The 27,803-nt window shown below is 37.6% G+C and overlaps 1 protein-coding gene across 1 annotated transcript in view; it reads left to right on the forward strand.

Annotated features, from left to right (window-relative positions):
- Window positions 1–27,803, forward strand: part of LOC103045102 (LHFPL tetraspan subfamily member 7 protein) — a 163,916-nt gene that overhangs the window by 31,568 nt on the left and 104,545 nt on the right. The window contains exon 2 of the mRNA XM_007260368.4: window positions 17,635–17,773. Coding sequence (XP_007260430.1) covers window positions 17,635–17,773 — 139 coding nt within the window. The remainder of the gene's footprint in view (window positions 1–17,634; window positions 17,774–27,803) is intronic.

Genomic DNA, 27,803 nt, shown 5'->3' on the forward strand with positions numbered 1-27,803 from the left:
AGCACGGGAAATTGAGGCGTGGTTCATATCCCAAAATTTTGTTAATTCTTAACAACACTAAAAATAAAATTATTTAAAATATTGGTATTAAACATTGTAACATAGCCTTTAAAGCAGATATTTCAGCTGTAGTACCTTCTGCCTTTTAACGGTAATTGTTTGGACAAACCGCTTTCAGGATTTACACAGAAATTAGACTTTTAAAGGCAAGACCAAAGAAGCTGACATGGGCAAATTTGAGTCGAGCTATTAAACACTTTCACAATCCCCAGAACACACTTGATATTCAGGTGGCATGCTGTGCGCATGAAGTCAAGCAAACCTGGACTTTTAACTGTTTTAACAGTGTGTGTGGTGGCAGATGGAGTGTGTTCACCTCTCATTAGAGGCGGTGTGAAAGTCGTGAACAGCCTGCGGCCAGACATGAGCAGGAAAGCTGTATAGATCTGTTTCGGTCAGGAGTGACGTGAGTCCTCGATCCTAACATGAGGAACAAATGCTGCAGCACAACATGCCACTGTGGACTATTGACCCTTTTATTTAGTGTGTGTGTGTGTGTGTGTGTGTGTATGTGCCTGTCCAAAGCAATTTCTGCTGCATTTATATTACAAGCAGTTCCCCAGATGTACTCAAGCACAAATTATCCTAATATCGGACCAATTAGTCAGAACATCAACCGAATCAGTGCCTCATCAAAGTGACCTAATTAGAAATGCATTTCTCATTCAGCAATGCTGATTCCTTTTAAGTACGTTATTTAGGTCATCTCGGCTTCATTATCCACTGTTTAGGGACAACGTTTTTTCGAATGCAACATCAGCGGCCCACCTTATTCCCAGCTGCTGAAAGCAGGCTTTTTGAAGCACCAGAAATAGCACGTCTGAACTTCCGCTTGGTGCTTTTCCCTAAGTAGCAGCTGTCCGGTGGTAGTAGTCTCTTAAGAGCCTTGCGTAACTTTTATAACTGCAGTTTCAGCGTGAGCGCAGAGCAGCCCGTCAGTGGAGAAATGCTGCCTTGATCTGCTCGCTCACCCACTGCAGTTATATAAATATACATGGCACACTGTGCTGGGAGTACAGTGAAGGGACCCCATCTGAACTCACTGTTTTCACCTGCATTTGTATGCTTTAGACTAGGTTGTGTTTTTACACATCACACATCAAGTAGTATTTTGTGAATCAGATATCTGCATTTACACATTGTCACAGGAAAAAAAAACCTCTGAATTTGAATATGTATATAATTGTATTGATTTGTTTTTGTAAAGACAAATTCATGCTTTATCTGGACACATTTAATATTTTAAAATAATATTTTTTAAAAAACATATTTAACTAAAAAACTTAAATCTATTTAATCTGATACTGATTATTGGTATCGGTCTGACACTGGATAAAATCTCTGGATTCAATATCTGAGGGAAAAAGTATAGGCCTTTCACAATAATTACATTATGAACTTAACGTACAATAAATTAACAAAAAATATATATATAACACTAAACAGTATTTTAGCCAGTTGCGCAAGGACCAGTGCTTCAATAACTATTAATCCACACACACTGTTAACCCTTTCAACCAAAATAACTGCTGTTTTTAAAACTGGTTCCATTGAGGCTTGTAAGAACCTTGGTGCTTTTCAGCAAACCAGCCAGCATTTGCACCAGTTTTAGTGGAAACATGGATACATCATCAACAGAGGAAGTTGCACAATCTGTATTGGTATCAGACATGAAAAAGTGGTATTGTGCCACCCTTAATAAAAGCAAGCATAAACTCTGACAGAAAAAAGTGGAATAGTACTACAAAGTGGGAAGATATACAGATGATAATGTAGCTAATCAAGTTTAGCATAAATGTTTGAATAAAGTGTATCCAAGCAATTGTCCTAATTGTTTAATAAAGTAAATATCGCCTAATATTATCAAGCATTGGAAATATCAGTGGAGCCCTGTACTGAATGATAAGGCAATAGTCGCTCAGTCTGAGCTTTCTCCTTACTCAGCATCTTTTTTACCAACAAGAGTCGCTGGAAAAGGAGTTCAGCGGTTACAGAAACACTAATCTGGTGGATGGAGAAGAGGCTGTAACTCTACAGCTAGAGTGCTGAACAGAGATTAAAAGAGGGAGGATTCAAGGGAAAGAAATTAATAGTATTTGAATGCAGCAGTATTGTACAGTTGTAATCACACATCTCAGACATTTTCAGGAAAGAAAATGAAAGCTGGAAAGCTCAGCTGTCGCGCCTGGTGCTGTAGGCACTCCTGCTCCTTCCACACTGAGCTCCAACGGAGGTTTGCAGCCTAACAACTACACTACCCAGAACGCACCACACGCTGACATCACGCACACACCCACGCACGTGACACCTCACCTGCTTCCGCCTGAAAGCCCAGAGTATTGATTACCCCAGGGTATCTAAGAACGCTTCACCAATACACAGGTGCCGCGTATTGCCTGGTTTCTACCACTTTACAAAGCGTTACCTTTCTGTGTATGTTTTTCCGTGTATGACCTTGCTCTTGTTTTTTCGACGCCGATTTTGGATTATCTCTGATTGTGGATTATTCTGTGTATGACCTGGACTGTTTCACGTTTTTTGATTATTGGATTATCTCTGATGCTGGCTTCCTTGTGTTTGAACTCTGGACTGTTTCTCACGCATGGTATGTTTTTTCCTATGTGGTTTCTGTTTACCGGTGCTCTACTTGTTTCTGTACGACTACCCGTTTCTCTGCCCTTGTACTCAATAAACAACCCATACTGTATCTGCGAGTGTCTGTATTCTGTGCACACCATGACATCAGCAAAGATATATGCCCCTCCCTTCAGTGCTTCTGCATAAACCCCCTACCCCCCTCTATATTAATTCAATTATATTTGGTTCATTGAATATTAATTTAATCCATAAATAGACTCTTTACCATTATTTTCACAACATGAATATAAATATAAAATGACACATAAATAGTATCAACTATTTTCTTTGCATCTTAAACTTACAAAAACTAAAACAGGTCAATATGATTTGTAAGGGTAAACACATTTAAATAAGCCCAGGGTTCACAGTCCTAAACCCAATAACAGTTGTTCATGTGCCCTAATTCCCTGTTGCTGTTCAGTCAAAAGCTTAAACTGAATCTGATTATTTAAATGAGCATCTGCCTCCTTAATACTAGTGATGTTCTTGCTGACAATGTGTTTCTGTCACCTGAAAAGAACCTACATGCCTTCTTCAGGCAGGGGACTCACAGTACGAAGTGGCCAAGTAATCCTCATCTAGTCTCTGGACCTTCAGTGAGGTTCAGGGTGGACGGAGTTAACACAAATCCATTTAACTCTGACACCACATGGAGGCCTTGAGTTCTTCGTGCTGGAGCCCTGTGGTGCTCAGATGGCTGTGTTTACCTCCGTAAAGTAGGGGAGGGATCAGCAATCAGTCTTACGCACACACACAAACACACACATGGACACACACACGCTGGAAATCGAGTAAGTCAGTCAAATCGTCCTCATGTGGTGCTCTCAGCGAGCAGGGCAGCTCACACTGAGAGACACAACAATGGCCTTTATTGCCCTCAGCCGCCTGTTGCTGCACAGCCGTTTCCTCATGTGAGCGGCCGCGGTTTGAACTTGACCTTTGCCTCCTCCACCCTCAATTGAGGTGAAGAAGAGGAGAACATAACTAAAGGGGAATGTGAAAAAAAACAGGGAATAACACAGATAAACAGAAACATCCCAAATGATATGAAATTAATCAGCTATTTTATTTAGGTGTTTGTGATTTTTTTTTATATTTATTACATCACCAGCCATTACTACCACAGATCCACAGTTGCTTTCACTGTGGTTCACTCTGCTGCAACATGCTGTATCTCTAAACATGAAAATGTCAAACACAAAGACGTTCAGAAAAATAACACTGGTTTTCCTCAGCATGTTTAGGCACCACATTTTAGAGGAAAGGAACGACTCCCTGAAGGAGACAGAAAAATTTAAACAAATCCAGCCCAATTATGTGGAATTAATCAAATATTTAAATTTGCTATGCTTCAATAAGTTGTTTATTGACATTTATTGTATAGACTTTTATTTATATATATACAGCTAGGCAGAAATTTCAACATTCATTGTAAATGACTGTATATGCCAAACTCATTCCTTTTTATTTAGCTCTTAACTTTAACTGTATTTTGACTGACGCCCAGAGGGATGTTGATTCAACTAATGTACTAACAGCAGACCTTTCTCATATTAGGTTCTAGTGAAAAAGAGTCCTGGTTTGTAGAGTCCTGCCAGTTTTAATAATGCGTGCCACTGTATACTATGATCCTGATTAAATAGAGCTGGGAAACGTCCCTGCCAGGCTTTTTAGCATGAGAAAACATAATGAATTCCTTCATACAAAGAGAAGCCGTTTAGTATTTCCTCTCTGCTCCTTCTGAATGGGAAGACTTTTCCTAGTTGGGAATGTTATGGGAAACTCCATGGCCTCTGTACAGAAATTCTAGCCCTGCCCAATATAAATACAGAAACCTGATTCACGGATTTGCATTCCAATCTACGGCGGCCATCAGAGCTCTCTGAACGAGGCAATTATCGAGTCACAGTATCTGTTAGGGGAGACTGAAAAATTGCTTGGTTAATAATGGACGGCAGTTTTTGTTTCACTGATGTGCCACTTGCCTCTGTCTTATTTGCAATAATGTTTTGAGTTCGCTGGAGCAGTAATTATTATTCCAGGATTACAAACGTTTGCTGCGTGTCTGCACCAATCAGGCCAGCGCAATTAGATGCCTCCATTTCTGTTAATTTCCTAATTAGCAGTGTGGCTCTTCTAACATTCTATCATTCTTCAACCTCAATGTTTTTTTCTTCGTAAGTATTTTATGCCTGGAATTGCAGGAGCTGTACAAAAAGCCAGATTCACCAAATGTTCTGCAATTTTTAAAGGCTCCTTTTATCCAATAGACCTTTCTCACAAAGAGAGATGCTTCTTTCTGCCACTGTGCTCAAATACAAAGTAAAATATAAAATACTGAAAGAAATTGGTTCTGGATTTAAGAAAGTAAAATGACTGTATTTAATTAAAAGAAATATTAAAGAAAAGCACTGTAATCGGGTGGAGGAGAGAAATACAGCAGTATTACCACCATAAGCAGCATCAGATCTATGTCTATCCCATGACTTTTAGTATGTTTCATGGAAGCCAAAGGTCGCTGTGCTGACCTGTGAGATATGTGTGATATGCGTACCTGCATTGAATGTGAATGTGATTTCTGCCAGATTATCTTGTCTTGTCGGTCATGTCCTATCCATCTGGCACCCACTATGAGGCCTTACTAAAGATTAGATAATTCACGTTGCCTTGCCATGAGCACCCTTGTCAGTGTTTATACTTCACTCACAAGATAACACCTCTCAACTTATACAGGATTGGATAATTTCTCTGCATTAACAAGGAATTCTTCAATGGCCAAAATTTCATAGTCTAAACAAATCTATCTTTTTTATTAGCTTAAAGATTGGAACAGTTTGGTAACAAATCAAATTTACAGCTTTACCAAAAAAGACGAGTGTAGTTAATAGTCCAAGATGTGGTGTAGCTAACAGTTAATGAAAGCTTATTACCCTCCAATTAGCATCAAGCATACACCATGCCTAATTCATTACACACATGCTCCAAACCATGTTAAAGTGTTCAATGTCAATGTTTTTCAAAATGAGAACACTTTCTAATGACTGATGTTATTTATAACATTTCCAGCCATAAGTACCACAGATCCTCAGTTGCTTTCACTGTGTTTCACTCAGCTACTCTCTGCTACCTGCTCCAAACTCCACTGAAAACGTGAAACACAAAAGAAGCTCAGCCTTTAAAAGAAAATAACACTGTGGTTTTCCTCAGCATGTTTAGGCACCACCACAGAGGAAAGGAAGGACTCCCTCCTGCTGCTTTAGCAGAGTCTATCCCACAAGAGGAGACAGAAGAAAGGAAGGAAATGTTGTGGCAGGAAAAAAACACCTGGCTAAATTCACAGCCTTAGAGCTTAACTGGAGCTCTGCCACTTCCGCAGTGTAAAGCAATGTTTATGAAGGCCCGTTATGGCATTAATGGCCTGAGTGTGACTGGAGAGGGTTGAGGAAAGAGAGAGAGAGTGAGAGAGAGAGCAGACATGTCAGTGACAGACACTTACGGTGATTGGTATTGCTATTAGTCTGAATAGGAGATGAGAAAGAGGTAAGCGCTTAGATGGCTATAATCCATGACTGGAGTAATTCTGGGTAAATTGATTCTTTTTAGGCTGGACATTTTAATATCACATACACTGCTTTGGTTGTGTAATATTGCTTCATCTATGTTATACTGAAGCTACATGTATATTAGCTCCATAATTAGGGCTTGAAACGCGTTGTGTGGCACTGGAAAGCTTTCTCACTGACGTCTTAATGAAAGAATGAAGAAAAATAGGGAACAGTTGGAGCCTAGCTTTACCTTACTACTGTGATTGCACCCACAGGAACAGGCTTGCAGAAGCTTGCCTTATGCGAGAGAAACATGAGTTCAGACAGGATTTTATTTATGTTGTCGTATAGCTACTAGTTGTAGACCATTCATCCATGTGTATACTGTTCACCAATAGAAAGAGAAGTGTTGACCAATTATTATTTAGGTGTTGGTCCATTCTCTGCCATCAAGTCCATCAAGCACAGCAGTGATTCTGTTTTATTTATTTATTCAGTCAATCAGTCATGTAACTAATTTAAATCAACATTACATAGCATTTAAAATATAATAGCATTTGTAATAGGAAGAATAGAGGTGCTATTATTACTACCATATTTTTCACACTATTGCGTATTATAAGGTGCACTATCAATTAACATCCATTTTCTGGTCTATTATAGGGCACATTTTAAGAGACACTGTATGAAACTTATAATTCAGCAGGTCTTGCCTGAGGGGGTGGTGTGGGGGTCTAAATGAAGTAAAGCTAAGCTAAGTAAGCAAAACTGTAATGAGAAAAGACCTTCTTTTAAAGTCAAACAAGCGCTGGATATTAATATACACAGAATCTACACAATTTCTCTCCTGAAAACTGTTTGTTTGGGTGGGTAAAGTGCATCCGTTTATTTACATTAGCTTAGATTCTCGAATTTTTCCAGCATGCTAACGCTGCTCCAACAGTGCTATCCGGGGTTAGCAGTAGGCTATGGGCCGATAAAATTTACCGCTGAATGTGGAAATAGCGGTTAGTGGCTAATTCTAATGCTACTCCAGAACTAAACTGAAACTCCTGTATAATGCTGTACTTCAGTGGAGTGACTTTACTGCTCCTTACAACCTGTCTGGTAAAATTCATACATAGGGTGCACCTTATAGTGCGAAAAACACTGTACTCTTCTTGGCACACTACCAGTATGCACTATGGTGTAGCTAATATTGTTGGTGAATCAGTCAAGACAGCGCATGTGAGAACTGCATAATGCTGCTAAATCAAATTCATGTAAGAACTGGTAATATTACTCTACCAGCTCAGTCCACATTTCTTTCACTTTCTGTGACAGTTGTGTATCTGTCAACAGAAATGTATGTTTATAGCATGTCCTTCAGTGTAGGTTCAAGACATAAATTACACTTCCTGACTGTAGATGGAGCCTAGAAGCCCAGGAATATGGCATTTCCTCAATTTGTTTCTGTTGTTGTTATACAATTTGATTTGTAAAACACCAAGATATGTGAAACCATTCAACCCCGTTGTCATGTCTATTCATTATTCATTTCAGTTTAATTAAATTTTATCAATATAGCGCTTTTTTGCAACAAAAGTTGTCACAAAGCTCCTTTACAGAGAAAACAGATCTAAGCTTATTATGAGCAGCACCACAGAGATACCAATAATTGTGGTGACACAGTGGCAAGGAAAAACTCCATTACATTAAGAGGAAGAAACCTTAGAAGGGACCAAAACCGGACAGTACAAACAAATAACCGAACAAAACAACAGTACAGAGAAATGTAGGAACAGGTTCTGAGTGCTGAATGTGAATTGGTCATGGGCACATAATGGATAAAAAAGAGCTGAGCTGAGTAGAAGGACAGGAATGATTCCAGAAAGCTGGAATCACGAATGGACACATCCAGGCAGGCAGGCAGCCCGGCCGAGCATCTCAGCACATGGGAGAGAGATAGAGAGAGAACAGAGAGGGAGGTAAGAAAATGGATTAGAATGTTTGTGTAAAACTCTGCTGTAGTAGGACGGGCCTGTTACAGAGCACAGGGACTGGAACCATAGATGGACACCTCAAGGACGAGGACATGGGGGACAGAAAGAGAAAGAAGTTGATTAGGGCAGGGTTTATGTTTGGTGTGTAGATTGTAAGAGGAATAGTTAGAGGAACAACAACAGTAATTATTAACTTCTTGTAATCAGAGAAATAACAGAACAGTAATAGTACAGCTGCAGGCTATAAAGAACCATTACGATGAAAAAAAATATCCAAAATCTTGTGTAAATGAGAAATGAGTCTATCGGTTGAGTCAGTCAGTTTTACTATTAGCAGGTACTGAATTATAAGAAGTTACTGAATAGTAGGTCTTACAGTAAAATAAAAATAAGCTTTATAGTGTGTGATATTACTGTGTTAGCCCATGGTAGATTGCTGTGAGCTATGTTATAGATATATGTTGGAATCATTTACTTAGAGTAAAGAGTACATATAAGCCTACAAACTCTGGTTAAGAAGCATAATGCTTGACAATATAAACATCTGGTTTTACTATGAAAAAAAAAATACTTTTTCAGTTCTGACAGTAAGAACGGTTTGCTAACAAAAAAAAAATCCTGTCCTAAGTTCCAAATAGTGTTGTAGTTAAGAGATAAATAAAACTTTTTCACAAAGGGCTAAATTGGTTTGGATATAAATATAATATTTATATATTATATAATAATGCTAATCATCATTTAAAAAGTGCTTTTTATTTTTTTACTCAGATTATATTTGTCTGAGATTAAAGTTTTTAATTGAAAATTGTAAGTATGACAAAAATGCAAAAACAAAATCTGAGAAGAAATCAGATTTTTCTTCTCAGGAAGAAAAATAAGGAGCAAATACTTTTTTACGCCACTGTATATTTATATAGAGTGAAGTAAGGGCTATTGCTATATCTTATAGTCTATCAAGTACATTTTGCCAATTTGTACGTACAGTACAGTGATACAATCCTGCAGAATGAGTGTGTGCCCGAGTGTGTTCAAGTTCAGTGCAGCCCTCGTTTAGAGGCTTCATATTTCATTAGGAACACGAGAGCCTGGACTGATTCCCAATCATCACTGCTTCCCTGCTCACAACAGCCAAAGCCAGCTCTGGACACACAATCACACACTCACACACACACACACACTCACAGCGAGATATATGAGAAAATATTTCACCATGGTAACAAGACAGGTTCGACCTTGATTTTTTTTCCAGCAGTCTATAATTCTTGCTAATAAACTGAATTTCTCCAAATCTTGCACTGCATGATTTGAAACCATATAAACCTCTTTGCTGAAGAGCAGGCTGGTTTCAGCGCTGGCGTGTAATAAACCTGCCTTTATTAACGTCAATCTGCCACTTTCTATCACTGACTACTTGCATTCTGTGTCAACTGGGAAGATTTATTACTAGAGGTGTAAATCTCAGACAGAGATTCAGAGTGATTGATATTCTTTTAGCAATGATTCGCCGCATCCTGAAATCAGAATTGGAAAATCTATTATTTTGCTTTGATTTAAAATTATTAGTAACATTGCAAAAAATATTTTGGCTTAAAAAAGAGGACATTGAGTGTTTAATAGTATTTTAATTGGCTGTGATCAGTTTTTTAAATCAGTGAAGTCGATCTACAACTTCAGAGCCAAGCATCGCAATGCACTGATCGCAATGCATTTTTACACCGGATCTCTAGGTTATAAAGGAGCATGTATAAAGACTGATGTTATTGTTTATTCCACTGGAGTCGTTGTTCTGCCCTGAGATTGACCTCACACTGATCTGCTGTTATCTGCTGTTGTCAGTAGGTACAGATTCATATTGCAGCGTTGAACTCTCTCTCTCTCTCTCTCTCTCTCTCTCTCTCTCTCTTTCTCTCTCTCTCTCTCTCTCTCTCTTTTGCTGTCTCTTATACATGTCAACCACTCACAGAACTGTACAGTATCATGATGTGCCCTACATTCAAACAAATCTTCTTTTTCCTTTCACAGCAGACACATAAGAAATGGGCCTGTCATACTTAAAAAAAACAGCTTTTGTATAGTATCCTGTTTATCTGGACACAGTGACCAGTTTGGTTTAAAAAGTGTGAAAATATTATTATATTCTTTAATTTCTGCTATATATTTCAATGTAAAAATGTAAACACCCAAATCCCAATATTAATTGAAATTGTTGTCCAGTAATGTAGGTTTGGCCAAAATGTGAAGATGTAAATGTTAATGTTTAAACATCTCCCACACAAATGTTACTTTGCCATCAAAATCCAACTTATTTCAATCATCACATGCAAATGTAATAAGAACATAAAATATGAACAATTAGTCGTGAGCTATATTGATCAAAACTTACTATCTCCTAAAGTTCATAATGATAATCTAGACAAAATGTGAAATTTTATGGTTGTTAGACATTGTTGTTGGGGTTAAGTCATGGTGGTAAGTAACCAAAATGCAACATCTTTGGAGCTTGACGCCAACCAAGTTTAGATTTTTTAATGGAAATTTGTTCATGTCTATTGTCTTTCTGATGTTAAATTGACAGCCAGTGCCTGCTGTGCAAAAAAAAAATGTCAGAATAGTTTGGAATGCTATGGTTCATCCAAACTTTTGACAGATATTTCTGCTTGTTTCAGTGAGATATGATGAAAATGACTGTCACCACCATGTTCCTGTTCTTGCCGGTGACAGCTGTGACTTTTACCTTAAGTAGTTTGAATTGCACATTTTGGATTATACACTGTGTATTAAAGACATTGGAGATGATCAGCATCAGTGCACATTATACAAATCACTACTGAAAATCAGGCCTGCAATTCAAGTGCAGATAAATACTTAGGGAAATAATTAGCATCTATTCAGAAACCCATCTTAAAGGGGTGTTGTTGTTAGAAGCTAATTTTCTACTAAATTAGACTCGGCTAGGGGAAACACACACACATACACACACACATAAAATAAAGCTGGCTGCCTAGACTACATTTATCTCTCTGTCTTGTTTTCTTGTCTAATTTCTAATGATAATGAGTGTGTTCAGCAATAATATCTAAGCAGTATGTAGGGTTATTGGTTTTGATTTATGGATCGGGCACTAATTGCAGCTGGGCCAGCACATGAACATATTTTACTCGTCAGCGGCCCACTTGTTTTATTGGCCCTAGGAGTTTGGGGAAAGTGGAAAATGTCAGATTAATTAAAGGGACCGATTGATTTCTGTGTAGTTTGTTGGGCTGAGACTGTGATGGGGAAGCAATTTAGTGTTACGCTGCTACATAGTCTGCAATAGAGCTGAACGATATGGACGGGATAACATATCACAGTTATATTGCTACGTGTTGTCAGTGTGGGGCTTTGCACTACATTGCAGTATAATGCAAATACTGTACAGCATATCAGTGAACTTTTGATTTGTGACACTGATGTATCCCATGGATCACTGGCAACTGCTATAATTCTGCAGTTTTGTAAAGGTTAATGACTATTGCAATGACTAACAAGGGGTTCGTCCACAGCAAATTGGATTCAGATTGCCATTCATTGTGCTTTTCATAGACTAGCCTTGCATTTCCATTGTAATGTGATAGAAGGACAACAATATTTGTACTTTATTGTCTGTGCCATTCAACAAGGCAGAAAAAAATTATTGGTACCCCTTGGTTTATAAAAGAAAAAGCCACAATGGTCACAGAAATAACTTGAATCTGACAAAAGTAATAATACATAAAAATGCTATAAAAATGAACAAGTGAAAGTCAAACATTGCTTTTTTTAAGGCATGTTTCAATAGAATTATTTAAAAAAAATAAACTCAGGAAAGAGGCCTGGACAGAAATGATTATACCCTTATTTTAATATTTTGCTGCATTACCTTTTCACAGCAATCACAGCAAACAAACGATTCCTTTAACTGTCAATGAGACTTCTGCGCCCACTCCTCATGAGCAAATTGCTCCAGTTGTCTCAGGTTTGAAGGGTGCCTTTACCAGACAGCTTTTTTGAGATCCTTCCAAAGATGCTCAGAGTATGTAAGTGGATGTAAGTGGATGTATGACTTTTGTCAGATTCAAGTTATTTCTCTGACCATTGTTGTTTTTTCTTTCTTTAACCGAGGGGTATCAACAAATTTGTAAATGTTTGTATATGTTTTTATCCGTGGATTAAAAGTCCTGAATACTCATAGAATTCCAGTTAGGTACATACTTTAAAACTCACACTCCCAATTAGAAACAATATTGTGAAATAGTTAAACTAGTACGGGTGTGCCATATCATATCATACGTGATAATATCGCCAACATTTTGACTTCAGTAATACTCTTATCACTGAATGCAGACAGATTAGAGACAGGACAGTAGAGACAGTCCTGGCAGAATCAATGAATGAGTAGGTGTCCTAGTACTTTTGTCCATATAGTGTATTTAATTGTTGCTAAAGCAATAGATAAAAAAATAGATAAAAGGGTGTATATGTTGTTCTTTACATATTAATGTTAGGCACAAACTTGTATCTAATTGAGACATCTTTGTATCTTTTAAACTGAATGAATGATCTGGGGGACAATATGCTTATAATTAGGGTAGCTAATACCAAAAAAAGTCATTGAATAATGTAGTGGATAACACCATTACTCTGAATAGTGTAAAACAGATTTGATTCCCCCTCCAAACAGGTGCTACTACCTCTGTTACAAAAAATATGCTGGACCTCCTTATGTTTATTAAACAAAACTATCTGACAAATGCATAAATGTCAATTCTCAAATAGCTGTCAGAAGTAATAATAAGCAGTTTATTGCAATACATCATATGACAGTACTTAGCTTATCACAAATCTCATAATAATATCATTACTGGTCAAGTGTCTGTGTAATGTGGTATTGTGGGGACACTTGTTATTCCCACTCCTATTAAACAGAATTCTGCAGTCTCATTTAGCTGTTCTACTGTAATATCTCTGTGTTTTTCTTTGTAACAAATCGTGGCAATATTGGCCAGGGCTGCAGGGAATAGCTTGTTTCCTGCAGAGGCTCTGAAGCAGGTGAGATCAAAAGATGGCACAGAGAACGCAGGCTATTTCCATGAATACATGAATTCCATTTGGCATCTTTTAGCAGGAAGCATGTTCAAATGGGTGCATCCGTAATCTTTTTTAGGTTTTTGTAATGGATGAATGTCGTTAGCGCGTTAGTGTTGAGCACTTCAATTCATTCATCATTGTTGTCATCGTAAACATGTGCAGTTTAATGGCTACAAGGATTATCGTGACCACAGTTATAGATATTAACCTTGACTTTTTTTTTTAGCAATGTCTCTTCCTCCACCTAATCATAATCAACACACTCAAAGTATGCAGAGCAGGTTATGGAAGTGCAATCACAAATGGGTCTATAATAAAACCCCAAGTAAGACCACAGGAGCTTCCCTCAGCCCCTGTGGTCTTACCTGGGGTTTTATTATAGACCCCTTTGTGATTGCACTTCCATAACCTGCTCTGCATACTTTGTGTATGGGTATTTGTATCTCAAGAGACTCATGTCTAGGTTGTCCAAATTCAGTTGCACCTCTACATGGTACAGTAAAGACCTAAAGAATTTATTATCTTAAACACATTTTGATAAAAATAACACCAGTACAAGCCTATTACAGAAAAGCACCCCAGGTAGCTTCAACAAAGCTACAGACAGAAAACGGACAACATTTCCACAAATGTCGTTTAGAGCATTTATTTGCAGACAAAAAGATGCGGAGCTTTTAGACCTCAAATAATGCAAAGAAAACAAGTTTATATTCATAAAGATTTAAGAGTTCAGATATAAATATTTGGTGGAATAACCCTGGTTTTTAATCATAGTTTTCATGCATCTTGGCATATTCTCCTCCACCAGTCTTACACACTGCTTTTGGATAAATTTATGCAACTCCTGATGCAAAAATTCAAGCAGTTCAGCTTGGTTTGATGACTTGTGGTCATCTATCATCCTCTAGATTATATTCCAGCGGTTTTCAATTTGGTTAAATCAAAGAAACTCATCATTTTTAAGTGGTCTTTCATTTTTTCCAGAGCTGTATCTGCTTGCTGCAAAAAACTGAAACATTTTCCTCGTCAGTAACACCAATCAACACACGGTTTATAACGTATAATGTACTTGTAATGTAAATAACTAGCTAGATGGCTAACTTGCATTGTACCATTAAATAAAGTTAATTTGAGTGATAATAAATGAATATGAGCATATCCAAGCTTTTCACTGGTGTATTGATTAACAACTAACATGATTCAGTAGAATAACAAAGTAATTTCCCATTACAAAATCAAAAAATAAAATAAAATAATAATAATAATAATAATAATAATAATGAACGAGCCAAAAGCCAAATAGATATGGTAAGAAAACACAATCTAAAACACTTCAACAGAGTGTGCTTTTCCTGCATCAATTTTTGGTCTACCCTCAGTGTGGGCCTTTGTATTTACAGTAGTTTATATCACATTTTATATGTGATATTCAGTACAAATGCAAGTTCTTTGTTTGTTCAAATTTTCTAAATGTATTTTGTATTGAGAGATTGATAATGAACAGGTGAATACAGTAGTATTCACTTTGTATCTACTCTTGTAGTTCTTACACACTTGTGTATAGCCTCACATTAAGATAAATGTGACTGCATTGCATAACATCGATTAAAATTCCCAAGGCATATCCGTGCTAACTGAACATGTGTGAGCATCTGGGCAAGGCTCAGGGGGTAAGAAAGGAAGCAGAGTATCAAAGGGACGGGGATAATGAAGAGGCATTGAGATCAAACCAGCGGATAAGGTAGTAAGCCATCAGTGGGAAATCACCTCCTGCCCCAAGACACTGTGGAGCGGCCACCTACTAACAGCACTGGGCCATGGGGTTGCTGCGCTTCCTCTTTATCTCTCCCTCTTTATCTACTGCCCTTACATTTTCCAAGGGCTTGCGGCCTTTAGTATTGTATTTATTCATATTAATAGAGAAACTACAGAAATTAAACCCAAGTCTGTGTTGTTTCTGGGCTGAAAAATACGCTCAGCCCACCCAGACAACATAAAATTGAGATATCACAATTATTTGAATGTCTGTTCTCCTTAATGCACATTCTGAATGTGTTTTTTTCTATTGTAAATCGTGTGTGTGTGTGTAAGTGGGTAAAGTTGTCTCTTTCTCTGTCCACTACTTGTATTGATCAGAGATGGATGGATGCCTTCAATGAACTCTAAAAGAACATCCCTGACTGTTGTTTCATTCACTGATGAGCTAACAGAGAGAGTCAACACAGCTCCACTCCTTTACTCTAAGCAAAAAATAATTTGGTCGAACATCTGCTGATCACTAGAATTATTACCCCCACGAGGCACTTAAATTGATTGATTTCACACCTTTTCTACTTGTGCAACAACAAGCGTCTGTACAGAAAACAAGCTTAATGAAACAAATTCCTTTGAGGAAATGTGTTTTGATAAAGCCCATTACAGCCAACCTGATCTGAGCTCTAAATGTGCTCACTACATTAACCTGAAACTGATATGATAGTGTTGCTATTATGGATGTACAAAGCACTGTGTAAAGAAAGATATGCTATCAACTATACAGTTTAGTCATTGTCATTCATACCATAGTTATGCTTGGTACTGTAGCATTTAACCCAGGGGTGTCCGAACTACGGCCCCTACGGTATTTTAGAAATAGAATGAAAGTTGGCCCGCTGTTAAGCAGGTTTTTATAATGTGAGATTCAAAGTTTGAACGCTAGGTGTCAAAAACGGCGCAAAAGAGTCTAAAAGCATAGAGAGTGCGCATTTCTAGCGCAGATAAATGGAGCAAAAGAATCTAAAAGCGGAGAGGGTGCACATTTCAAGCGCAGAAAAGCGAAGAGAGTGCGCATTTCTAGCACAGAAACACGGGCCAAAGAGTCTAAAAGCGGAGAGAGTGCGCATTTCTAGCACAGAAAAACAGGCCAAAGAGTCTAAAAGCGGAGAGGGTGCGCATTTCTAGCGCAGAAAAACATGCCAAAGAGTCTAAAAGTTGCCGTAATTAGGGAGTTTAATATTTAATTAAACTCCCTAATAATTAATAAAGTATCTATCTATCTATCTATCTATCTATCTATCTATCTATCTATCTATCTATCTATCTATTAAGAGACATCATGAAATTAAACATAAATTTGAAAAATCTTAGTTAATCTTAGACAACACTGTCAAAGATAAAGATAGTAAGTCAAGTAAAATGGTGCGTAAATGAAAGTAATCAGGATAAAAGTATTATTTAAACTGGTATATTTCATTATTTGTTTTATTACAGGGTGTGGCCCGCGACTTCAAATATATTTCTCCTTTTGGCCCCCAACAAAAAAGTTTGGACACCCCTGATTTAACCTGTCCTGTTGTACCTATAGTATAATTGCCAGAACACAGTTATTTGAACTGACCATTCTGACCATTCTGTAACTGACAAATGTTACAGTCACACTGTATGTTTATACTGCTAGCATCCCTTTTTAAAGAATCCTTCACTTGCTAAATGTGAAGTTAAGAAATGTACTAACAATATCCTGTTTATTTGTTTACAATGAGTCTTCAAAACCTTCCACTACCACATTTCCTCCCTTTTACTCCATCATGTCTTTTTGCTGATGCCACCTATCAGAGAGGAGAGACTGACTCTCTACGACTTTTCTGTCTCCTCCTGAATAATCACAAGCTGATGGCATGTCCGGAACTAGAAAATATTCTCACACAAAAGATAACTTGGGGGATGCTGCTCCAATCATGCGTTTAAAGAGTGGGGAAGGTTGTTGAAGGATGATGAGTGTTTTGTTTGGGGCCATGATGCCACTTATCTGACTTCAACAACCTTTCCAGCTCTTTAACTGTGTGTTGAAAGGGCATGAAGAGCTTTCAACACACAGATTAGGAGCTTGAAAGGTTGTTTGGGGATTTTTGCTAGTGTAAAGGGTTCAAAGTGACTAGTGGAACTTTTATTAAAATCATTTTTGTCAAAAAAAAAAGTATTACAAAATGTAATACAAAGTTTAATACAAATTTGCTGGCAAAACATGCACACAGGGAACACTACAGACAGTAAGGTAAATTAATTAACCTAACTGAGCCATTAAGACCCAGAAACAGACAGGCTGTTACATTTCCATTATATCAGTACTGAGAATTCCATATGGTAGCTCTTCATTTGAACAGTATTGTTCCCATAATAACAGCACTCAAATAAAATTGACGGCACCAACTCCAAGCACTCACCATTCAAATCCCTTTTTTTCTCCTCGTTAAAATAAGTGGTACAATTGATAGTACTATATTTTAAAACACTTAAACACAGTTGTTGTGTTGTGCTTGCAGACGAGTGCAGTGCTCTGCTCTGGAGGTTGTGCGCTGCTGGCAGTCAGCTCCCTGCTGGCCATCATCACCATCTTCTTGCCCAGCGGTTCCTGTGAGAGGAGGATTTGCACGCTGGCCGGCTACATGCAGATGGCTGCAGGTCAGTACACATTCACCTACGCTTCTGATTGTTGTATAACATAGAGTTACAAACCTTGCAGGAATGCTTCACTTCTAAATACCAACTTTCGTTATTATAATGAAACCTAGCAGGAGCCAATTAGCATTTTTGCCGGACAGATTCCCAAGTGGTTCTATTGTTGGCAGATGTTCCCTGGACAACTTTTAATGGGTGGTTTGCAACAACTGCATGCATCAGTTTTCTTTACTTTTGTAAATGTGTGCTTCGTAGGATGAACTTCAGCTGGGTTTTAGTATTTGTTGCTTTCTGTGACGCATAGGGATTAGACCTTTAGATACTTCTGTTGTTGTGTAAAGTACCTTATCTTGATTGTACCTCACTTCTTTCTTCATGCAGGCTAGATATTATCTGAGGCACTGTTAGTGTTCAAATAGCTTTTGGTGCTTTGCATCAGTGACACTGTGTTTCCTTGATTACAAGACTTCTATGTAAAAACAGTAATTAGACAATAGTGTGGGTAAACCGGGCCAATAGGTGAACTACTGTATTTTATATGCACTTACATGTATGTACTCCTAGTACTTCCTTTGTGTCATTCTGTGACATTCACTAATACCCATGTATTTTCACAACACAAAACTGAAAGGCACTCATGCTCACAAACACGACGTCTATTTGTAGACGTGACGTGCGGCACCCAACAAAATATAAAGGCAGGACGGGCCATTGTGGATGGTGGTTGCTAGGAAACGAATGATGCTGGCACGTCGTGTTGAGGCGGCGAGGGCACTCTGAGATTTAGTGGCCGCTGTAAAAAGGCAATTACAGACCCTTAAAGCGGGTCACCAGTTCACGGGCAAGAACGGGGCTCATGGAGGCGACAGCCTTCATTCAACAGACCCCATAAACACCCACGAGTGCATCTCTGAGTTTTATGCCTATGAACATAAAGACCAATGCCAACTAGCCCCTCACCATGCTTTAAAAGTACGTACAGTGTTTATGTGGCCCACAGATATAAGGGAAACCGACCGTTCCCAATAAACCCTGACATGCTGTAGTGATATTGCCAGGTCCTCAAAAAGTGCCTACACTCTATATAGGTAGGAATTTCAATTTAAAGGCCCGCCGTTCAGTCTTTTTTTCAGCCCACAGCCATTACAGTGCAACTGTAGATCATGTTAACAGCAGGGAATAGGTGCCGCCTCCTGATATATTTCCCCGCTCTAATTAGAAAGTAATGATATTGCTGTAAAACTATTATAATAAAGGGAGCACTCACAGCTGGCCCAGCTATTTCCACAAGGACGTTGACGGTGGGAGAGCTTTGGAGTTCATTGGTATTCTCTTTGCAGGCCCAGAAGCATCCAGTGTTTCAAGGGTAAGAGAGACGCTTGAAATCAATCTTAGCTCTGGTACAAGCCATACACAAACTCTTTCTGAGTCTGGCACCAAGCAGAAAGCCTGTCGTCGAGAGAAAACCATCCGAACAAGCGCATTACGCTTTCCAACGATAAGAAGCTTTCAAAGACTCATTGCAAAATGTTTGCTGTATAATGCTTTTTTTTTTGCTCTCAGAGTTCTTCTCCTTTTTTTTTAACAACACTGAAGTCTGGAAATTAATTAGCCTCTGAAGATCCAGTCTCTGTGTCTCCTGCTGTTTTGACACTCTAAGCCAAACGAGATATTGTAGATCCTAAATAATTCAGTCTGCTTCTTTTTTTTTTTGCTTACCCAAAAACTGATTTCACTTCACTTTTTTTGCATAAACCTCAGCAGATTTAGATCAGCATCCTTTTATAAATTAATGACTGCTTGAAGGTATCTGCTAGATAAGTTTTTTAATTAATGATTTGGCAAAAAAAATACACTTTCTGCTTTTCCTCTATGTAAGTTTGATTGCATAAAATATCTATGGTGTCCCATCTTTGCTACTTTAATTGCACTGATGCCACAAGGCCAAGGTAGCTCCCAAGTGAGAGAAATGTATATGCCTGTTAATTATGATATACTTACCTTAAACTGCTTCAAGTTGTACAGTAATCACAATCAGACTTGTGTATGGAGTTTGTAAAATGATAAAATACAATGTTATTTCTAAACAAATTTTATAGATTTTAAAGATAACAAAACTAAAGCTGAAAAAATATCTGATACTAAACCATCAGCTTTAGGTAAGTTATCCTTTACATTTGTGAAAATATGCCAGATATATAATGATTCCTTTAAATACTTATATAGCAGTTTTAGTAGACTGTAACCTGCATGTACTCCCAGTGGACACTTTTATAGATGCACTTGCCTTGGCTTGTTGCCAGTTCTCCACTCTGGCTGAATCCATAGGGAGTCTCCCTGTGTCTAAACCTGATATCCAGCCCAATTGTCCATATCATTGTCTGAATCAATGTCTTTTCAGATCAGGCTGAAATAATGTGTGTGTGTGTGTGTGTGTGTGTGTGTGTGTGTGTGTGTGTGTGAATGTTTCATAGATTAGACTAAGGGTGTACACAACACCACAGCCCTTTTTCACTTACAAAGTTGGGTGCAATACTCTTGTATTTGCTCTTGATACTTTATAGAAGTATCGTCGCACTTCTGTTCAGATCGGATGTCATTCAAATAAATTGTAGCCAAAATACAGCCAGTCATTAGTATGGAGGGCACAGGAGTAAGTGCTTGTTTGTGCCGCCATGATTGCAGTGCAGATCATTGGAAGTGGCAGAGCTGAAGGATAATGGCTGTGTGAGAACAATAGGGGCATTATGCTTTGGAAATGATACCACATCTTAGCAAATCTAATGTCACAATGGCGAGGTTTTAGAGTTATTCAAAACAAACTAGCAAGCTCCCCTGAAAGCGTGTGATTTACCTGTCTGGATGTGGGTGTGTGTTTCCAGCACAAATATCAGACAAAACAGGGTAAAGCTACATTGTCAGAGACTGTTCCTGATTTTGTAAAGTGCCTTTTACTAAAACGACATGACTTTTTGATGTATATACAATTGCGTTTGGAATTTATATACACTTACTTTGGATTTTATGTCATATTTGGACTTTAAATAATTTTTTTAAATGTTCTTTTTCATAAGGCAGAATTAGTGTACCAGTGATAGACAATAGTTAACCAAATCTAACCTAATCCAGTTAATTAAGTTACTGTTTTAGTGCGATTTTTAAAAAGTTGTATGTGTCTGCTACTGGCAAAAAAAGAGCAGTAAAGAGCCATTCTTTACTGAAAAATAAGGTTCGTTTGGCACCTTGCTCAATATAACAAGCTTGCTATTTAAAAAAAAAAATCTAAATCAAACTTTTATTTTATTTCGTTTTATTGTTCTTGCATGGTTTTGATGTCCTTGATAATAAATAAATGTCAATTAAACATTAGTTTGCATAGTTGATAGCGCTATTTGCTTACTATTTGGCTCATCTACAAGAAAACAAGAAAAAAAAACTTTTTCAGTAGCACAGTTGTTGAAAATTTAATTTGTATTAGTATATTCAAGTTACTGAAACATATATGCCTGTAAATTATCTTACGCTGCTTCAAGTTGTAACGTAATCACAAAATTGTATGTAATAAATTGTGTATGGGATTTCGGACAATGTATGACACAATGTTTTCCTCCAAACAAGTAGTGAATTTTCATACTAAACCATGTATTTACTATGTAGAAACAAATAATTTATAATAGAGAATTGCTCATATTTGCTCAAAATTTAAAATATTGCTCAGCCCTACAGTGTACTACATACATCTATAATAAACATGCGAAATTGGTACGCAACCCCATTTTGTTCTTAATTTAAACGCATGGTCAACAATATATGTTAAGGCAAAGCATGGACAAAACATGATTAAAACAAATGCTAAGCACAATATATAACAATGTGGTGGGACATTGTGTTGAATGCCCACCACAATGTTTTAGAACAGTGTCTTTGTGCTTGAATTACACTTTTACCTCTTATACCTCAAAGTAACTTGACAGTGCTGATATTAAAGCTTCCAGTTCATTGCAGGCCTCTGCTTTGTTGTTGTTCCTGACCAACCGTCCAAACCAATGTTCTCCCAGCTAAGGGTAAGAGTTTGGATCTTCTTTTATACTTTGGCAAAGTTGCATCATCTTCAAATAAGTATGTATAGTTGTTTAAACTTTTTTAATGATCTGCTCTTGTTTTTGGAAATGGCTCCAAGAGATGCATTTTTATGTGGGCACAGAGAAATACTTGGTGTAAGTTGAAGGTAAGGGGCATTGGCCCTGGCAATACATTTTGAAACTAACAGCATAACTAAATTAATCATCTGAGTAGGTACATGTATATTTCTTGATGTGGGGAATTCGGAGGCTAGACTAAAACCTTGTACTCTTGGTGTTATGTTTCTCAGACCATTTCCTAACACTCTGCACAATGTGGTGCATTATCTTGCATCAGAAAATACCACTGCATTGAAGGAGTGTATCTGGTCTCAGTACTGTTTTGGTAGGCACCAGATGTCCAGAGTATCAAACCTAACCACCAGCTTAGTTTCTTTAGACATTGCCATGTTTTCTTTAAGCAATTCACACACTGTGATCTCTCCTCAGACCACTGTTAGCAAACTAGCAAACCTTGCCATCTTACAGATCACCTGGAATAATGTAGAGTTATCTATAAGAATTATATGCTTTTATTTGTCCGCATATTGCATACATTGTACATAAATCTTATTATACACCAAGCATCTTTAGCAAAACATATATACCAAAAACATTGTATGCAACAACTAATTGGCAGTTCATTGATAAATGTATAAGAAGGCACAAATAAGTGCTAAAGGATATAATCAATAAGAACATTGTTTATGAATATATAAAGTTTACAAGTTCACAAACTAGCAGTAGAATGTCTAGATTTGTTCTTCTTTCTCTGTGAGCTGTTTTTTTCATCCTAATTCTAAATATTCATATTTAAAAAAAGAAAAAGAAAAGAGTAAGCTATGCCTGTGCACACAGTGTGTGTCTTATTGAATGTGTTAGTTCATTTGTATGCATATATAGGTTGAGTGAAAGTATGATTATGTTTCTATTAGATGAATCTGTTTTTGTATATCAGGTTTATGTTGCTGTGTTTTATGTGTCTGTGGAGTCCAGTTTTCATGCATATACCAGTAGTACACGTTTGCCTTTAAAAGACATATTCTCTATGATGCTGGAAGTGTAGTGAGTGCATTCACTCTCCAGAGGAAGGGAGGGAGGGAGAGTGGGAGAGAGAGAGGGAGGGGTAGAGCGAAGGAGAGAAGGAGAAAGGTGCATGGGTTCATGTTTCTTCTATATATCCAATGAATCTTTTAGCGTGAGTTGGGAAGAATCATATTTTATAAGCCAGATACGCACACTCACACTCTCAGTCTGTCTCTCTCTCTCTGTCTCTGTATCTTTTTAGGACTCTCTTTCTCTCTTTCTCTCTCTGTCTCTCTCTCTCTCTCTCTCTGTGAGACTGTTTCTTTCTCTTTACATGTATATTTTATTTGAATGTTTTTTCTCTCTGGATTTGTGCCAGTGATGCCATGTGCTGCCACAGAGTATGAGTAGAATAGAATTGTCGGACAGGGATAAGAACTGACACACACACACACACACACTGAAAAAGCTGACTGACATAAACTAATTGAAGTTATCACTGTTTGAATGGATCAAAAATAAGCCACCAGCAGAACGTGTTGACACCTGAAATTCTGAAACATTTAAAATGATTGTAGATTTACAGCCTGTTCCAGACAAATTGGTTAAAGAAGCTCTGGGACATGAATGTGATAATCTAGGAGAATAACTATTACGTCTGTACTTGTGGTCTGTGCTGGAATCTTTCCTCTGAATGCACATTATCAAGCATCTTTACTGATGTTGAGGGTTTTTTCTGTTGAATCTTAGTTTGTTTCAGAAGTTCTTGGAGATTCATGTTCTTGGAAAGTTTTTTCTTTTAAAGTTTTGGTTCCTTTCAGTGGTTCTTTCTCATTCTACTTTCACTAGAGGAGATTTTTTCCTTTCAAGTTATTTTTTTCCTTTCAGTGGTTCTACCCCTTTCTCTTTTGAGTCTAGATTTCTTTCAGTGTTTCTTGGTCAGACTTACCTTTTAAGTCTTGGTTCCTCTTAATGTTTTTTCCTCATGTTATTATAGGGTTTTCTCTCTTGGGTTCATTGTTACTCTCAGTGATATTTCCTCTTGGTTATGGAGAGTATTTACTTATGAGTCTTGGTTCCTCTCTGTGGATCCTCATCATGCCTCACCCTTCTGTGTTTTGGTTTCTATCACTGGTTCTTTGTCATGTCCTAGTGAAGTTCTCCTTTGGGTCGTATTTTCTCTCAGTAATTCTCATGTTATTACAGTTTTCTCCTTTAAACCTTGATTACTTTCAGTAGTTCCTCCTCATGCTGTTGAGGAGTTTTCCTTTCTTGAGTTTTGATTTCTCTCAATGGTTCTTCCATTTGCTGTAGAAGAGTTTTCCTTTCTACGTCTTGGTTCTTGGTCCTTTTTAGTAGTTTTTCCTAATGACTGTTGGGAGGCTTTATTTTTTATTCTTGGCTCTTTTGTGGTTTTCCTCCTCATGGTGTTACAGTGTTCTCCTTTAAAAAAAATAGTAGTAGTAGTTTCAGTAGTTTGGCCTTGTGCATTTGAAGGGTTTTCTTTTTTAATACTGGTTCTTTTCAGTAATTCCTTCATATCCTTTTTGCTTGTGTGTTTCACTTTATACTTTTCAAATGTGTTCAGATTTAACAATTTGTTCCTCTGCATGGGTCCTCTCCCTTATCAGTTTCTCTCTGGTTCTTTATTGTGCTTACAGATCACCTCAATTTCCTATTATTTTGAAAACTTAATAAACATATTTGTGTAGCTTTTCCATAAGACCTCACCCTTGCAGAGGTTGACAGAACAGGATACTTGTGTTTATGCAGGTACAAATATATGTATTTTGCAACTTTTCCAGTGTGGTGCTTTGATGAAACATAATGAAAATAGAGAATAAAATATACACAATACTTTCTCTTGTTTACATAGAAATCCACATAGAACAGCATGCTAATTGCAAGGTCACAATTAAAGAAATGGTGAAGAGAGAATGAGTGTTAGGTACTTGTAGTAATGCTGAAGGGGAATTATTAGAACTCTGATTTAGACTGAGATTCAATGGACAGGCTTGCATGCACCTATACAAGGCCAAAAGGACACTTTAGTATTATTGCTCAGAAATTAATTACCCTTGATTAAATTTTCAATGAGCAGGAAATCTTTTACCAAGCTTGATCACTTCTTTTACAAATGAATGGTGCCGTATAAAAAGAACAGTCTTTGCTTTTTATAATTCCAGAGCATGAAATGAAAATTGTTCCCCCTCTCGTGAACCCTTTGCAATCATATTTAATTTAGCCTGTTTTAATTATTTCCTCTTTGCATACTTCAGGTGTTTTGCAGTCTTGCACTTTGGCAGTCGTGTGACAGACCAGGCGCAGCGCGTTAGCTTATTAGAAGCGACTTTAAGCTTTTCTACCCTAATGATTTCCAATTTGGCCTGCATGTAAGAATCCCTAAGAACTAATTAATGCATGTACTGTACAATTCTCTTACATCTCTTACAGCTTGTAGCGCTTTATCCCTTTCTCCCGCTACATCTCTGCGCTGCTTTAATTCATCTCTCTGAGAAAGTTGGTGATTTTAGTGATTTTTTTCCCCTTCCCTCAGTTTCTTCTTTGCGCTTTCTTCTTTCATTCTTTTTTCCTCTACCCCAAATCCCTTTTTCCCTTCCTTGGATCTGCTTCATCTTTATAGATGTGAAACACATCATGCATCATGACTTTTACACACTCACTCACCCCTTTCACACTGTCTCACTCACCCACTCATGTTGAGCAGGTTGAGGAGATTCAGGGGGAGATATTAGCATTCAGTGCAGAAATGAAGGAAACTGGCATGATACTCACAGGTGTATGAAGTAATAAGCCGAACCCATACCAAACATACCCCACGTGAGGCAGTAACCACAGAATGTATTCCATTCTACTGCTGTTGCTATATACCAGTAAGTTACAAATACTGAAAACATTCTTTGATCAGTTTAATGCCATTCTGAACTGAAGTTGTTCCCAGAACCTTTCTCAGTACCCAACTGCTTTTTCCTTCCATTCATCTATTTAGAATTAGCACTCTCCTTTATAACACTTTGTGGTTTGCTGATTGAGGAAGATGTGTTCTAGTCAGAACCGATAATGGCACATACTAATGTCAAGAATGGTTTCTAGTAAACATTGTTGAAATGACGGAAAGATTTAAATGGCAGTGTTTCCTCTAGGAGACCACACCCACACACCTTTCAGTTGAATGTGAAAGGTTAACAAAAAGAGGAGGTAACACATAATAGATTAAATACAGTGTGTAGAGATCATTTAAGACTTGGTTGGGTGCCATCACATGTCTCCACTTTATTTTATGACAATTCTCAAGCAGTGGCAGCAATAATATATTATTAGTATATTATATAGTAATTATATACAGGGGTTGGACAATGAAACTGAAACTTCTGCCGTGATTTGTGCAGCCTTGGTTTTATGTTTTTTTTTAAACAATCCGGTTAGAACCCGAACATCCCTTTTAGACAGCTTCCTCTTTCGTCCACAGTTAATCCTGTTGGATGTGGATCGTCCTTCTTGATGGTATGCTGACATTACCCTGGATACCGTGGCTCTTGATACATCACAAAGACTTGCTGTCTTGGTCACAGATGCAACAGCAAGACGTGCACCAACAATTTGTTCTCTTTTGAACTCTTTTGGTATGTCACCCATAATGTTGTGTGCATTGCAATATTTTGAGCAAAACTGTGATCTTACCCTGCTAATTGAACCTTTACACTCTGCTCTTACTTGTGCAATGTGCAATTAATGAAGATTGGCCATGAAACCTCCCACACCAAAATGACAGGTGTATCAGTTTCATTGTCCAACCCCTGTATGTATACTTATTATTATGTACACTTATTATATGTATACTTATTATTTTTATATGGGAAATACTGGATAATTTTAAGCCCAGAATAAATGCATTATCTTAATTTATGTATCTATTTATTTTAGAATTTTAACCTTATTAACTTATTAACAAAACTTATAGTATTGTTTTAATATTTTTGACTACATCACTCTGCCCTACCTCCTCCCTTTATGAGTCTCTAGCTCATGAGTTGCTTTGTCTCTTGTAAATACAGTGTCGTGCTGAATAGGCAACGGTGTGCAGACTCAGCTGTCCCGCGGGCCGTATGTACACTGATGCCCCGCCATCAGCACATGCACATGAAAGCACAGCGCATTTCATCATCATCATCACCAGCGCCTCAGGGCTGCCGACAGAACTGTAGGGAGTTCTGACAACACCTCACTCTTAAACCCCTCATAGCTCCTGGAAATCCTCTTTCCATTGTTTTTATCAGCTTGCTGTAGTTGTCTTAGATTTTTATCGGCTTAAAGCACAGTGAAAAATATTTGCCCCCTTTTTCTCAAACTTACGTTTTTCAGATTATCAAACAAACTTTGATATCAGACAAAGATAACCTGAGTTAATACAAAATGCATTTTTAAATGAAAATAAATGCCCCCCTATGATTTAACTGTAATTAACCACATTTTTTGGGAAGCTGATTAACAACCTGTTCAACAACATAATGCAGGTTATTTTAATAACAGATGAGAAAACGATGTCACTTCTAAGTCTGTTTTCACTTTATATCTGGCAAAAATAACCCACATAATTTTAGAAAAAGAACACTATACAGAAAGTCAAACATGGTGGTGGTATTGTGATGGTCTGGGGCTGCTTTGCTGCTTCAGGGCTTGAACAATTTGCAGTGATATATGGAACCAGCTATTCTGCCAGAAAACCCTGAAGGAGATTGTCCGTCCAACAGTTTGTAACCTTAAGCTCAGGCGTAACTTGGGTTTTGCTGCAGGACAATAGGGCCCTTAATAAATTGAATTAACATTCACAACTCCTTATATACATGAATTTGACTTGATTTTTT

Source organism: Astyanax mexicanus, chromosome 1, assembly GCF_023375975.1.
Source record: "Astyanax mexicanus isolate ESR-SI-001 chromosome 1, AstMex3_surface, whole genome shotgun sequence".
Taxonomy (NCBI): Eukaryota; Metazoa; Chordata; class Actinopteri; order Characiformes; family Acestrorhamphidae; genus Astyanax; species Astyanax mexicanus.